Genomic DNA, 13,372 nt, shown 5'->3' with positions numbered 1-13,372 from the left:
CAGGGGCTGCAATTTGTCCCAATCCCACCAAAGGGACAGGAAAGGGTAGCACTGTTCAGGTTCCTTTCCTTTAGTGCAAAATGGAAGCCTTTCTGTGCCTTAAACTCTATTTTGATCTTTAATGGCTGTTTAATCACTAAATGGTTGTTCCTGGTTGCCTGCAAACTTGCCCTGATGGGGACTTAAAAGTAAAAGTGCAATTCTAAGTCCTTTCTTCCTTGTCTGTGGCCTTTTTCTTTTGGGTTTTTTATTTCCTGCGGGTTTTCTTTGGAAGTTGGTTAAGAGAACTGGAGGAAGGAAAAGTCATCCTGGTTCCTCTCTAAAACCCACTGCACAGGGAGATGAGACCCAGGGGTTCAGATGAAGGTCCATCAAGTCCTCATCCCTTAATGCCTGGGAAAGCAGATAAAAGAAGGGCAAAGATGCCTATGGCCCCGGGAGCCCTCTTTTCCCTGCTTCAGTGTGTAATTAAACAATTAAAAGGGTATAATTGTTACCTGAAACCAAAGCTCTTGAAACCAGAAGCAGTTTAGAGAGGAGATATTGCTTTATTCAATGTCGGGTTCTAGGTGGAAATCCAGAAATCTAGCGCCCCTTCCCAGGGACATTCACCCATTATTTATACACAAAAATATTCTCTTCATTCCGTCTCCCTAATCCATGAGTCCACCTGGGCTGACATCTTCATGAGTGTGACCTAAGAACCCCTTTTTCACCCCCATATTGAGGGAAAACACTTCCCAGCAGCACCTTCTTGAGGGGTCAGGATTTGGGGGGCCCCTGAGAGCCCCCGTGGGCAGGAAAACACAGGGGGATGGGGAAGGGCTCCAGCATCCCCTTCTCCCACCACCGGCACCCCACGCTGCCAGGGCTGGAGGGAGAAGACTCCAGGGGGGCAGCTGCCCCCTCCAAGGCTCCCAAAAGCAGGATAAGGCTGAGCTACTGAACGACTTTTTTGCCTCAGTCTTCACTGGCAAGGGCTCTAACCACACTGCCCAAGTCACAGCAGGCAAAACCAGGGGCTCTGAGAATGAAGAACTGCCCACAGTAGGAGAAGACCAGGTTTGAGACCACCTAAGGAACCTGAAGGTGTTTAAGTCCATGGGACCTGACGAAATACACCCATGGGTCCTGAGGCAGCTGGCGGACAAAGTTGCTAAGCCGCTTTCCATCATATTTGAGAAATCGTGGCAATCTGGCAAAGTTCCTGCTGACTGGAAAAAGGGGAACATAACCCCGATATTCAAAAAAGGAAGAAAGGAAGACCCAGGGAACTATAGGCCAGTCAGCCTCACCTCTGTGCCTGGCAAGATCATGGAGCAGATCCTCCTGGAATCTCTGCTAAGGCACATGGAAAATAAAGAGGTGACTGGAGACAGCCAACATGGCTTCCCCAAGGGCAAATGGTTTCTGACAAATTTGGTGGCCTTTTACGATACTGCCACAGGCTTGGTGGCCAAGGGCAGAGCAACAGACGTCATCTACCTGGACTTATGCAAAGCGCTGGACACTGTCCCGCACGACATCCTGGTCTCAAAATTGGAAAGTCATGGATTCGATGGATGGACCACTCGGTGGATAAGGAACTGGCTGGATGGACGCACTCAAAGGGTTGTGGTCAATGGTTCAATGTCCAATTGGCAGCCAGTGACGAGTGGAGTTCCTCAGGGGTCGGTACTGGGACCAGTGCTGTTCAACATCTTTGTCGGAGACATGGACAGTGGGATAGAGAGCACCCTCAGCAAGTTTGCTGATGACACCAAGCTGGTTGGTGCAGTTGACACGCTGGAGGGAAGGGATGCCATCCAGAGGGACCTGGACAGGCTTGAGAGATGGGCTCGTGCAAATTGCATGAAGTTCAACCAGGCCAAGTGCAGGGTCCTGCACCTGGGATTTGGCAATCCCAGGCACAAATCCAGGTTGGGCAGAGTGCTCATGGATGAGAAGCTCAACATGAGCCGGCAGTGTGTGCTGCCAGACCAGAAAGCCAACCGCATCCTGGGCTGCATCAAGAGAAGCATGACCAGCAAGTCGCGGGAGGTGATTCTACCGCTCTACTCTGCGCTCGTGAGATCCCACCTGGAATACTGTGTCCAGCTCTGGAGTCCTCAACACAGGAAGGACATGGACCTGTTGGAACGGGTCCAGCGGAGGGCCACCAAGATGATCAGAGGGATGGAGCACCTCCCCTGTGAAGACAGGCTGAGAGAGCTGGGGTTGTTCAGCCTGGAGAAGAGAAGGCTCCGGGGAGACCTCTTAGCAGCCTTCCAATATCTGAAGGGAGCTACAGGAGAGCTGGAGAGGGACTCTTTGTCAAGAGATGTAGTGACAGGAGAAGGGGTAATGGTTTTAAATGACATGAGGGACAGTGATAGGCTGGCTACCACAGAAGGGTCTGAGCATGGTCAGGGAGGTGTTGGGCCTCACCCCCCCATAAAAATGGCAAGAAAACTAGCCCAGCTAAAGTGCATTTACACAAATGCACGTAGTATGGGCAACAAACAGGAGGAGCTGGAAGCCATTGTACAGCATGAAAGCTATGATGTAGTTGCCATCACGGAAACGTGGTGGGATGAATCAAATGACTGGAGTGCTGCAATGGATGGCTACAAGCTCTTCAGAAGGGACAGGCAAGGAAGGAGAGGAGGAGGAGTGGCCCTGTATGTTAGGGAGGAATATGAATGTGTGGAGATAAATGAGGGTAATAGTAGAGTTGAGTGCCTGTGGGTACGAATCAAGGGGAGGACCAGCAAGGCTGATATTGTGGTGGGAGTCTATTACAGACCACCCAACCAGGATGCAGAGGTTGATGAAATGTTCTATAAGCAGCTAGCAGGTGTCTCGAGATCACTTGCACTTGTCCTGGTGGGTGACTTCAACCTACCAGATATCAGCTGGGCACTCCATACAGCTGAGAGGGAACAGTCTAGGAGATTCCTGGAGTGTGTCGGGGATAACTTCCTGACACAGCTGGTGAGTGAGCCAACTAGGGAAGGAGCACTACTTGACCTTCTGTTTGTAAACAGAGAGGAACTTGTGGGGGATGTAACAGTTGGAGGCCGTCTGGGGTACAGTGATCATGAAATGATAGAGTTTCTGATTCTCAGGGAAGCGAGAAAGGGAACCAGCAGGACTGCCATCATGGACTTCCGGAGGGCAGACTTTGGTCTTTTCAAAAGTCTGCTTGACAGAGTCCCTTGGGAGGCAGCCCTGAAGGGCAAAGGAGTCCAGGAAGGCTGGACACTTTTCAAGGAGGAAGTCTTAAAAGCATAGGAGCAGGCCATCCCTGTGCGCAGGAAAGCGAGCTGTCGAGGGAAGAGACCGGCCTGGCTGAACAAAGAGTTAAGGTCACAGCTCAGGGAAAAAAGGAAAGTTTATGTCCTTTGGAAAAGAGGACAGGCTACTTGGGAAGATTACAAAGGTGTAGTAAAGTTATGCAGGGAAAAAATTAGAAAGGCCAAAGCTCAGCTAGAACTTAACCTGGCCCTGGATGTTAAAAACAATAAAAAGAATTTCTATAAATATATTAACAGCAAGAGGAGGACTCGGGAGAACCTCCACTCTCTCCTGGATATGGAAGGTAACATAGTGACAAAGGATGAGGAGAAGGCTGAGGTACTGAATGCCTTCTTTGCCTCGGTCTTTAGCAGTGGAGTAGGGTGTCCCCCGAGGACCCAGACCCCTGAGCTAGCAGTTAGGGGCGGGGAGCAGGATGAGGCCCCCATAACTCTAAGAGAGATGGTGAGGGACTTGCTCCAGAACCTCGACATAAACAAGTCTATGGGCCCAGATGGGATTCACCCGAGGGTTCTGAGGGAGCTGGCAGAAGTGCTTGCAGAGCCACTTTCCATCATCTACCAACAGTCGTGGCAAACTGGGGAGGTCCCAGCCGACTGGCGCCTAGCAAATGTGACGCCCATCCACAAGAAGGGTCGGAAGGATGATCCAGGGAACTACAGGCCTGTCAGCCTGACCTCGGTGCCTGGGAAGGTGATGGAACAGATCATCCTGAGTGCCATTATGCAACACATGAAGGATGCCCAGGTGATCAGGCCCAGCCAGCACGGGTTCACGAGGGGCAGGTCCTGCTTGACAAACCTGATCTCCTTCTATGACAAAGTGACTCGCTTGGTGGATGAAGGAAAGGCTGTGGATGTTATCTACCTAGACTTTAGCAAGGCCTTTGATACAGTGTCCCACAGTATTCTGCTGGAGAAACTGGATGCTCATGGCTTAGATGGGTATACTCTCTGCTGGGTAAAAAACTGGCTGGAGGGCCGGGCCCAGAGAGTGGTGGTGAATGGAATGAAGTCCAGTTGGCGACCAGTCACGAGTGGTGTCCCACAGGGCTCGGTACTGGGGCCGGTTCTCTCCAACATCTTTATCAATGATCTGGACGAGGGGATCGAGTGCACCCTCAGTAAGTTTGCAGACGACACCAAGTTGGGTGGGAGTGTTGATCTGCTGGAGGGTAGAGAGGCTTTGCAGAGGGACCTAGACAGGCTGGCTGGATGGGCTGAGACCAACGGAATGAGGTTCAATAAGGCCAAGTGCCGGGTCCTGCACTTGGGTCACAACAACCCCAGGCAGCGCTACAGGCTTGGGGAAGAATGGCTGGAGAGCTGCCTGGCAGAAAAGGACCTGGGGGTGTTGGTCGACTGTCGGCTGAACATGAGCCCGCAGTGTGCCCAGGTGGCCAAAAAGGCCAACAGCATCCTGGCCTGTATCAAGAACAGTGTAGTGAGTAGGACCCGAGAGGTGATCGTCCCCCTGTACTCGGCACTGGTGAGACCCCACCTCGAGTACTGCGTCCAGCTTTGGTGGGCCCCCTACCACAGGAAAGACATTGAGGTGCTGGAGCAGGTCCAGAGAAGGGCAACGAAGCTGGTGAGGGGTCTGGAGCACAAGTCTTACGAGGAGAGGCTGAGGGAGCTGGGGTTGTTCAGTCTGGGGAAGAGGAGACTGAGGGGAGACCTTATCGCTCTCTACAACTACCTGAAAGGAGGCTGTAGAGAGGCGGGGGTCGGTCTCTTCTCCCAAGTTACAGATGATAGGACAAGAGGCAATGGCCTCAAGTTACGCCAGGGGAAGTTCAGGTTAGATATTAGGAAATATTTCTTTACTGAAAGGGTTGTCAGGCATTGGAATGGGCTGCCCAGGGAGGTGGTTGAGGCACCATCCCTGGAGGTATTCAAGAGAGGAGTTGACATGGTGCTTGGGAATATGGATTAGTGTTGGGTGGTGTGGTGGTGTGTGTGGTTTGTTTGTGGGTGTTGTGTGTTTTTTGTTTTTTTGAGGTGGTTTTTTTGGTGTTTTTTTTTTTTTTTTTTTCATCGGTTGGACTAGATGATCTTAAAAGGTCCCTTCCAACCTAGGTGATTCTGTGAATTCTGTGATTCTGTAAATTGGAAGAGGGGAGATTTAGATTAGATATTAGGTGTGAGGGTGGTGAAGCACTGGAACAGGTTGCTCAGGGAAGTTGTGGATGCCCCATCCCTGGAAATGTTCAAGGCCAGGCTGGATGGGGCTTTGAGCAACCTGCTCTGGTGGGAGGTGTCCCTGCCCATGGCAGGGGGCTTGGAACTCGATGATCTTTATATCTAAAGTCCCTTCCAACTCTAAACACTCAGTGATTCTATGATTCTGTGCTACCAAAACCAAGTTTCAGTTCCCAGGCTGTGTCCTGGTTTTTGTCAGGGTGTGCTTCTGGATGTGAAACTGGTGTTTCTCATTCCTCCCCTGCTCTCAAGGTCACTGCTGGCACACACTGTTGCTCCAGAAGCTGCGCGTAGTGCACTTACATCTATAGCTCTGCGAGAGAACTTGACCTGAACCCACATGGCTTTGGAGAGTGAAAAATCCCAGCGCCTCCAGGAAAGGGTGAACATGGGATGGGCGTCTCCAATTCCCGACCCCTACTTCCTGGAGCAATATGGGTTAATGTATTGCCTGAAGCCCTGCTGGGAAGGGGCTGGGTCTCAGTGTAACCAATGGTGTAGAATCAGGAAGTCTCTCTCCTTCCTCTTCCTTGAAAAAGGAAACAAACGTGGAGACTGAAGCTGTGGGGGTTGCTCTTCATGGCAGCCAGGACGCCTGTGGAAATCCTCAGGGATGAAGCCTGCTGCTCCATCTGCCTGGAAATATTCCAGGACCCCGTGTCCATCCACTGTGGGCACAGCTTTTGCCGGTCGTGCATCACTCGGAGCTGGGAAGGACTGACCACCAACTTCTCCTGCCCCCAGTGCAGGGAGACGGGGGCCCAGAAGACCCTCCGACCCAACAGGGAGTTGGCCAACGTGATTGAAGCAGCCAAGAGAATGAACCTGCAACCGGTCAGAGAGATGGACGGAGGGGAGAACTTGTGCGAGAAACACCAGGAACCCCTGAAGCTCTTCTGCCAAGATGACAAAAGGCTTATCTGCGTGGTGTGTGACAGGTCCAAGGTGCACTGTGACCATTCTGTGGTTCCCGTGGACGAGGCTGCCCAGGAGTACAAGGTGAGGAGTTTATGGTTGTGTTGAGGCACAAAGGTCCAGAAGCTCCTGGTGTTGGTGCTCTTGATGGGTGGAGATCCCTGCACAGCCTTTGGGCTGTGGGATAAACCCCCTGTGGACTCACCTATCCTTGTCTCTTGATACCAACTCTTGAGGTGGCATTGCCTGCCCTGAGGAAGAGGTGGACGTAGGAACACCATGCTCTTGGGGACCAAGGGGTCCTCTCCCCCAGGGTTCAGGCACGAGCAGGGTCTTAGGTGAGGGTAGGAAACAGAGGCGTAGGATTTCTCCCCACCACAATCCCTCTGCAAAAAAATAAAATAAAAAATAATAAATAAATAATAAAAAAATAAATAATAAAATAAAAAATAAATAAATAAATGGCTCTGTCCTCTGGGGTGTGGGTCCTTTATCAAGGTCAGCTCTGCTGAAGATCAGTAGGAAAGGAGAGAAAGAGATCCTTAGCCCTTCTCCCACCCCACATCTCCCTGGAGGAACCTTAGCCTTTGCGAAAATAGAAAAAGAAGGAAAAGGGGGTGGGATATACGCCTTGAAACAGTCATGGGGGTCCCAAAACTCTGCCAACACTTACCCTAAGAACCACGAAGAGTTCCCCGTTGCTTCTGCTGAGGGTGCCAGACCATGATGCCATTCCACAGGGGACTTCTTTCTTTCCTCTCAGAAACACATTCAGACCCAACTGCACCGTCTGAAATCAGAGCACAAGGCGCTTCAATCTTCTGTGAAGGAGAGATTAGACAGAATCAAGGACCACACTGTAGGTGCCCATCATTTTTCCTGGGCAGAGGGTGGGGGAAGAAAGGAGGAACATCTCCTCCTCCTCCTCTCCCGCAGGGGTGGGTGATGCTCAAGGGCTGTGGGGAAGGGAGAGGGGGTTTGTATCTTCCCCAAATGCCTCTTCTTGGTGGGTCCCACTAAGGCATGGCCCACCCTTGGCCCTTGATGCTCTTCTCCTGCTCTCTGCTTCCCTTTCCCCGCTTCGGCTTGCCCTTGGCAGGAGAGCACAGAAGCTACAAAACAGGAGATTGTCACGAAATACAGGAAGCTGCACGAGTTCCTGGAGAAGCAGGAGTCCTCTCTTCTGGCCCAGCTGGAGCAGCTGGACACAGAGATAAGGAAAGCCCATGAAGAAATCCTCCAGAGGCTTTTGGAGGAGGCGACGAGCCTGGGCACGCTGATTGGGGAGATGGAGAGGACATACCAGCAGCCAGACTGGGAGCTCCTGAAGGTGAGAGCCCAGGCTTCCCAAACTTGCTGTGAAGGCCCGCGTTGAGCTTGGTCTCCAGCCCTCGCTTTTCTACCCCAACCCGCTCAAAGAGGGACTTCCTTAGAGTGGGACCCCGGTACTCCAAGGGGAGGTGTTCCATGTCACTGAGTCTCTTTTTCTCTCTCATCCAGGACATCGGAACCACCTTGAGCAGGTATGTGGTCCTTCTCCTGTCACCATGTCACCACCACAGAGCAGCTCTGTGGCAGGACACTGGGAGAAAGCACGTAGGGACGGGTTGGCTCTTCTGCAGTACAGCCTTTGGACTTGACCGAGGCCACGGGGGGTTGGAAGGAGGGCTCTGCCTCTCTCTCCTTAATGAATGATGAATTTGGACACGGGCTGGCAGGAGGCAGGAGCAGGGAGTGCTGAGAAAACACGGAGCAGCAAACTACAACCAGGCGTAAATCCATCCCCTCTTCCCTTCCAGGGGCCAGAGGGAAACGCTCTCCCACTCACTCGATATTTCCCCGGAGCTGGAAAAGAAATTCTCTGATTTCACCGAGAAGAACCCATCCATCAATGAACTTCTGGAGAAATTCCAAGGTACCGAGGGCAGGTGCAGAAAGGCAAATGCCATCGTGCTTCTTGGTGGGGAGGGACGGAGTGAAGCCACAGGAAGGAAACACATCCTGGGTGCTGAATGAGGGGTTGTTTCTGTCAAGATCCCACAATGAGACAGCGAAGGAGTGGGGAGGGATGGAATGAAGCCACAGGAAGGAAACACATCCTGGGTGCTGAATGAGGGGTTGTTTCTGTCAAGATCCCACAATGAGACAGCGAAGGAGCAGGGAGCGTTGGTCTGATGTTCCCTGCCTGTCCTCCTCTTCTCCTCTGCCTCCTCAAGTTTCTCAACATTCCCCCAAGCCTGTTCCTGACTCTCGGGACTTTTGCAGAAACCCACAATCACACCAACTCATCTTTCTGCCTCTCATGTTTTTCTCTTCCCTCTAGATGTCCTGAAGTTCGAGTTTCTTTTGACAAGTAAGTGAACCGAACGCGTGCCCAACCAAGCCATCATATGAAATCAAAAAATGTGGTAAAAGAAGCTCTGCTGCCCCCAAAGATTGACCTAAAGTGCTCTGCTGCCTCCTTTCCCCCTTCTCCCACCCTGGTCCCACCACCAGGCGATGCCTGGAGGGTTCCCAACTTGGTCAGAGGGATGGGAAGGGAGAGAAAAAGCCCTGTTTCCCCCCAGATCTGCTGCCATGAGCCTGACTCTCTCTCCACCTCCAGCACAGATGACGCTGGACCCGGAGACAGCCAATGCTGGTCTTTATCTCTCGGAAGACTGCAAGCTTGTTCAGTGTGAACGCCATAAGAAGATCCTGCTCTCCAACCCAAGGAGGTTCAAATTTGATCCCTGTGTGCTGGGCTCGAGGGGCTTCACATCGGGGTGGCACTCCTGGGATGTGGAAGTCCACACAGAAGGCTTTTGGGGCATCGGGGTGGCCAAGGAGTCAGTTCCAAGGGGCCTCGGGTTGTGCCTGAAGCCTGATAAGGGGATATGGGCTCTTTATCATAACCTAAATGGGTACGTGGCTCTGACCTCTCCTTATAACACCCACTTGACTCTACGCAGTGTCCCCAAGCGGATACGAATCTGCTTGGACTATGAGAAAGGGAGGGTGGTGTTTCTTGATGCCGAGAGCAAAGAACAGATCTTTACTTTTCCACCAGCGTCTTTCCAAGGGGAGAGAGTCTTCCCGTGGTTCATGGTGATGGAGGATGCTCAACTCAAACTTCTTCCCTAAGGCACAGGACAAAAATACCCCAAAGCCACCAACTTACCCTTGGGAAAGAAACCAGGGGCTGGGTTTTGTCCCAATACCACCAAAGGGACAGGAAAGGGTAGCGGTGTTCAGGTTCCTTTCCTTTAGTGCAAAATGGGAGCATTTCTGTGCCTTAAACTCCATTTTGATCTTTTAATCTCTAAATGGTTGTTATAGGGTGGCTGCAAACTTGCCCTGATGGGGATTTAAAATTAAAATTGCAATTCTAAGTCCTTTCTGCCTTGCGTGTGTGCTTTTTGTCTTGGGGTTTTTATTTTCTTGCAGGGTTTTCTTTGGAAGTTTCTTAAGAGAACTGGAGGAAGAAAAGTCATCCTGGTTCCTCTCCAAAACCCACTGCACAAGGAGATGAGACCCAGGGGTTCAGATGAAGGTCCATCAAACCCTTCTCTTCTCTCCAGGCATCCCTGCCTGGGAAAGCAGATAAGAGCAGGGAGAGGATGCCTATGGCCCCAGGAGCCCTCTTTTCCCAGCCTTAATGTGTAATTAAACAATTAACAGGGTCTAATGAGAGGCATTTGCAGGGATCTGATATTTGGCTCTGCCCTCTCTCTAACCCTGTTGGGCCCTTGTAACATTTTGATACTTCCCCATATCCAAGCTAGATTATCCCAGTCTTTCCCCATCCATCCTGGGCTTTAGTTTGGTGGCCTCACCCTCTTTCCCCCCCCACCCCTTGTACTGGGAAGCATCAAACTGGTCCTCGTACCCAGATACTGGCCTCACATGTGCTGCTGGAGGGGAGCAAGCCCATATGGGGTTGATATCACAGGATGGGTTGGGGTGGAAGGGACCTTCCAGACCATCCAGTCCCACCCCCTTGCCATGGGCAGGGACACCTCCCACCAGACCAGGTTGCTCAAAGCCCCATCCAACCTGGTCTTGAACATCTCTAGGGATAGGGCAGCCACAGCTTCTCTAGGCAACCTCTTCCACTGTCTCACCCCCCTGGAAGGTGGAAAAGCAACTGGAAGGTGAAGCCCCTGGTAGTTGGAGTAGCTCCGGGAAGGTGAAGAAGCCCCGAATCACTGATGTGCCCAGCAACGTCTCAACTGACCCAACCTGATGCTCGGGGAGGAATAAACTCATCCAGCAGCTTTTTTAAGCTGGGTTTCTCCATGGCTCGCGCAGCCAGGAAGAACTTCAAAAGCCTTCTCCTTCCAGGAGTGAAGCGAGGACTTCCCAGCAACTGATGGAAAAGTTTCCCCAAGTGGAAAAGAGACTCCAGGATCTATCTCAGAAACACATCGCACTGAAGGAAGCCCTGAGGAAATTCAAAGGTACAAAGGAAGGGGGGGAAATCTCACACAGGCTTCTTCCGCAGCTGGAGAGGAGCAGACACTGGCCAATCACCAGCAGAAAGCCCCAGCTGAGGAACGTTAATGATGAGTCACTCAATACCCCTCCTGGCCAGGGCTGGAGCTGGAAGAGGGAGGGAGACTCCATTCCCACCCAGCCAGGAGCTGGACTTGTTCACTTGGTGCTTTTACTCGTTTTGCAAGGGGAAAAGCCCACACCCCCCTCGTATTTACCTGTTTCTCTCTCCTCCTCCCTCCTTCCAGAGAGTCTCCCAGTTGAACTGGACGCGCAATGGGGTAAGTCTTGGGAGGCTGGAGGTACGCTGGGGTGGGGAAGGGGGAGCCATGTGAGAAAAAGACAGCAAAAGCAGGGAATTTTGGCTTTCCTGGTGGGTTGGCAAGGTGAATTCCTCTTCCACTTCCGTGGCGATCAAAAATGGAGCCTTTAAATAGATCTTTATGGAGAAAAGCCTTTACCAAAGCTTCGGTCCGGCCAAGATTTCATCCCTGGGAAAAAAAAAAAGCAGGAGAGCGTAGGTGGAGAGAAATGTCCCTCACCTTCCCTCTGACGTCTTGTTTTCTCTTCTCTCCTGCTTCCCTCCCCATCAGCAAACATGACCCTGGATCCAGACACGGCCAACCCTCACCTCATCCTCTCTGAGGACCGGAGGAGCATGAGGTGGGATGAAAAATTTGTCCAACAACCCCCAGAGATTTGACACCTACTGCTGCGTGTTGGCTCATGAAGGCTTGACAGCGGGGAGGCACTACTGGGAGGTGCAACTGGGGAGTTGGGGATTTTGGGCCATGGGGGTGGCCAGAGACTTGGCATGGAGAAAGGCTTGGGTTAACCTCGACCCATCCCAAGGGATTTGGGCCGTTGGCATCTGCGGGGACAGCTTTCAAGCTCTTACCTCCTTCGAAACAGATCAGCCTCTGAAGGGGAGGCCGAGGACCATCAGGATCTCCCTGGACTACGAGAAGGGACACGTGGCTTTCTTCGATGCCCATAACGAGACCTTGGCCTTTGCTTTTCCTCTGACTTCTTTCAACGGAGAGAAACTCCTGCCTTTCTTCTGGGTTTGGGAGTCCAGGATCCAGCTGGCTCCCTGAGAGAGCGAGATGGACACGGCGCGCTCTGGACAAGCCTTTGCTTTGATGCAGGAAACCACACTGTATTTTGGGACTTGGTGGCCGGTAAAGAATACAGCGGAACAAATGAGTTCCAATATCCACCTCGAATCTCATTCTCACGGCATTTCCAAGAGCCCAAGATTGAGAAAGGGTCACCTTGGGTGGATTTTTTAACATTTGGGTGCCCTCCACGATTTCTCTGGGGAATATCACCCTGGGAGGAGCAGGAGAATGAAGCCCAGGATTTGTGCAACAGCCCCTGGGGACACCAGGGTTAAAGCTTTAACCCCTCCTGCCCTTCTCCAACCCTTTCCAATTTCTTCTTACCTTGACGTTCCACCATGTTGACTCTTGACAGTCACCTATGATGGTCCTGCGGGGCTGGAGAAGCTGGCTCTGGTTCTGTTTCCTCTTTTTTTTTTTTTTGTTAGAAACTAGGAAAATGGTGCTGTGCCACGACCACCCCAGCAAATCCTGGAGGCTTTGTTGCCTTCCCTTTACCTGTCTCAAGTAAAACTCAAAGGAAAGGACTAAACGAAGCCCTTTCTTGCTCCATCTCAGCTGTGTCGGGAGGGAACAGCGATGACTCTTCCTCCTGCTGTGCCTGAAAAAACAGCTGGACGGGAAATGGGCTGATAGGTGAAGATGCTGGAAATAAGGGGTAACAACCACTCTTGAAAGTCAAAGGCCTTGAAAAAGCCAGGAAAGGAAGGAAAAGCGTCAGTCCGGACCTCTCAGCTCTGTCACCGTAGCTCAGAGAAACCAACTGGGACCTTGGAGGGTCTTGGAGGCATCAGCAATCTCCAGGGACGCCTGAGGCTCTGTGCTCCAGAGCAGTCTCGGCAGGGTGTTGCTCTGATGGCCCACCTTACCCCAAGGGCAAAGCTGATGTCCCAAGGGTCAGGAGCGGCAGAAATTGCTTCTGACAGCCAGGAACGCCCTGCCCTGCAGTGAGCTGCACATTTGAACCCTTCGGGTCACCCAAGAGATGCTGGAGTCCTCCCAAACAGCCCTACAAGGCTGCTTGTCTCCCAGCCCTAGCTGCACCACAAGCTCTCTGAGGTGCCACCAGGGCATGAAACTCCTCTTCCAGCTGCTGCGGAGTCACCAAATCCTACTGGACTCCACTGATTGGAAGTGGCTTTGGAGACTGAAAAATCCCAGCGCCTCCAGGAAAGGGTGAACATGGGATGGGTGTCTCCAATCCCTGTCCTCCTCAGCTGTCCAACCACTACTTCCCAGGGCAATATAAGTTAATGTATTGCCTGAAGCCCTGCTGGGAAGGGGCTGGGTCTCAGTGTAACCAATGGTGTAGAATCAGGAAGAGAAATCTCTCATCTTTCTGATCACTTGAGAGGGAAAGGAGCT

The 13,372-nt window shown here is 52.0% G+C and overlaps 1 protein-coding gene across 1 annotated transcript; it reads left to right on the top strand.

Moving 5' to 3' along the window:
- The first annotated feature begins 6,014 nt into the window (after positions 1–6,014).
- On the top strand, positions 6,015–9,788 carry LOC141476160 (zinc finger protein RFP-like). The gene is made up of 7 exons (XM_074164763.1): positions 6,015–6,497; positions 7,177–7,272; positions 7,513–7,743; positions 7,914–7,936; positions 8,213–8,328; positions 8,737–8,766; positions 9,019–9,788. The coding sequence occupies exons 1-7, from the start codon at positions 6,078–6,080 to the stop codon at positions 9,534–9,536; spliced, it is 1,434 nt and encodes a 477-aa protein (XP_074020864.1). The 5' UTR covers positions 6,015–6,077; the 3' UTR covers positions 9,537–9,788.
- Positions 9,789–13,372: the final 3,584 nt, after the last annotated feature.

The sequence above is a fragment of the Numenius arquata genome, chromosome 28, assembly GCF_964106895.1.
Source record: "Numenius arquata chromosome 28, bNumArq3.hap1.1, whole genome shotgun sequence".
In the NCBI taxonomy this organism is placed as follows: domain Eukaryota; kingdom Metazoa; phylum Chordata; class Aves; order Charadriiformes; family Scolopacidae; genus Numenius; species Numenius arquata.
Note: the sequence above shows the minus strand (reverse complement) of the source record. Positions and strands in the feature narration are given on the sequence as shown.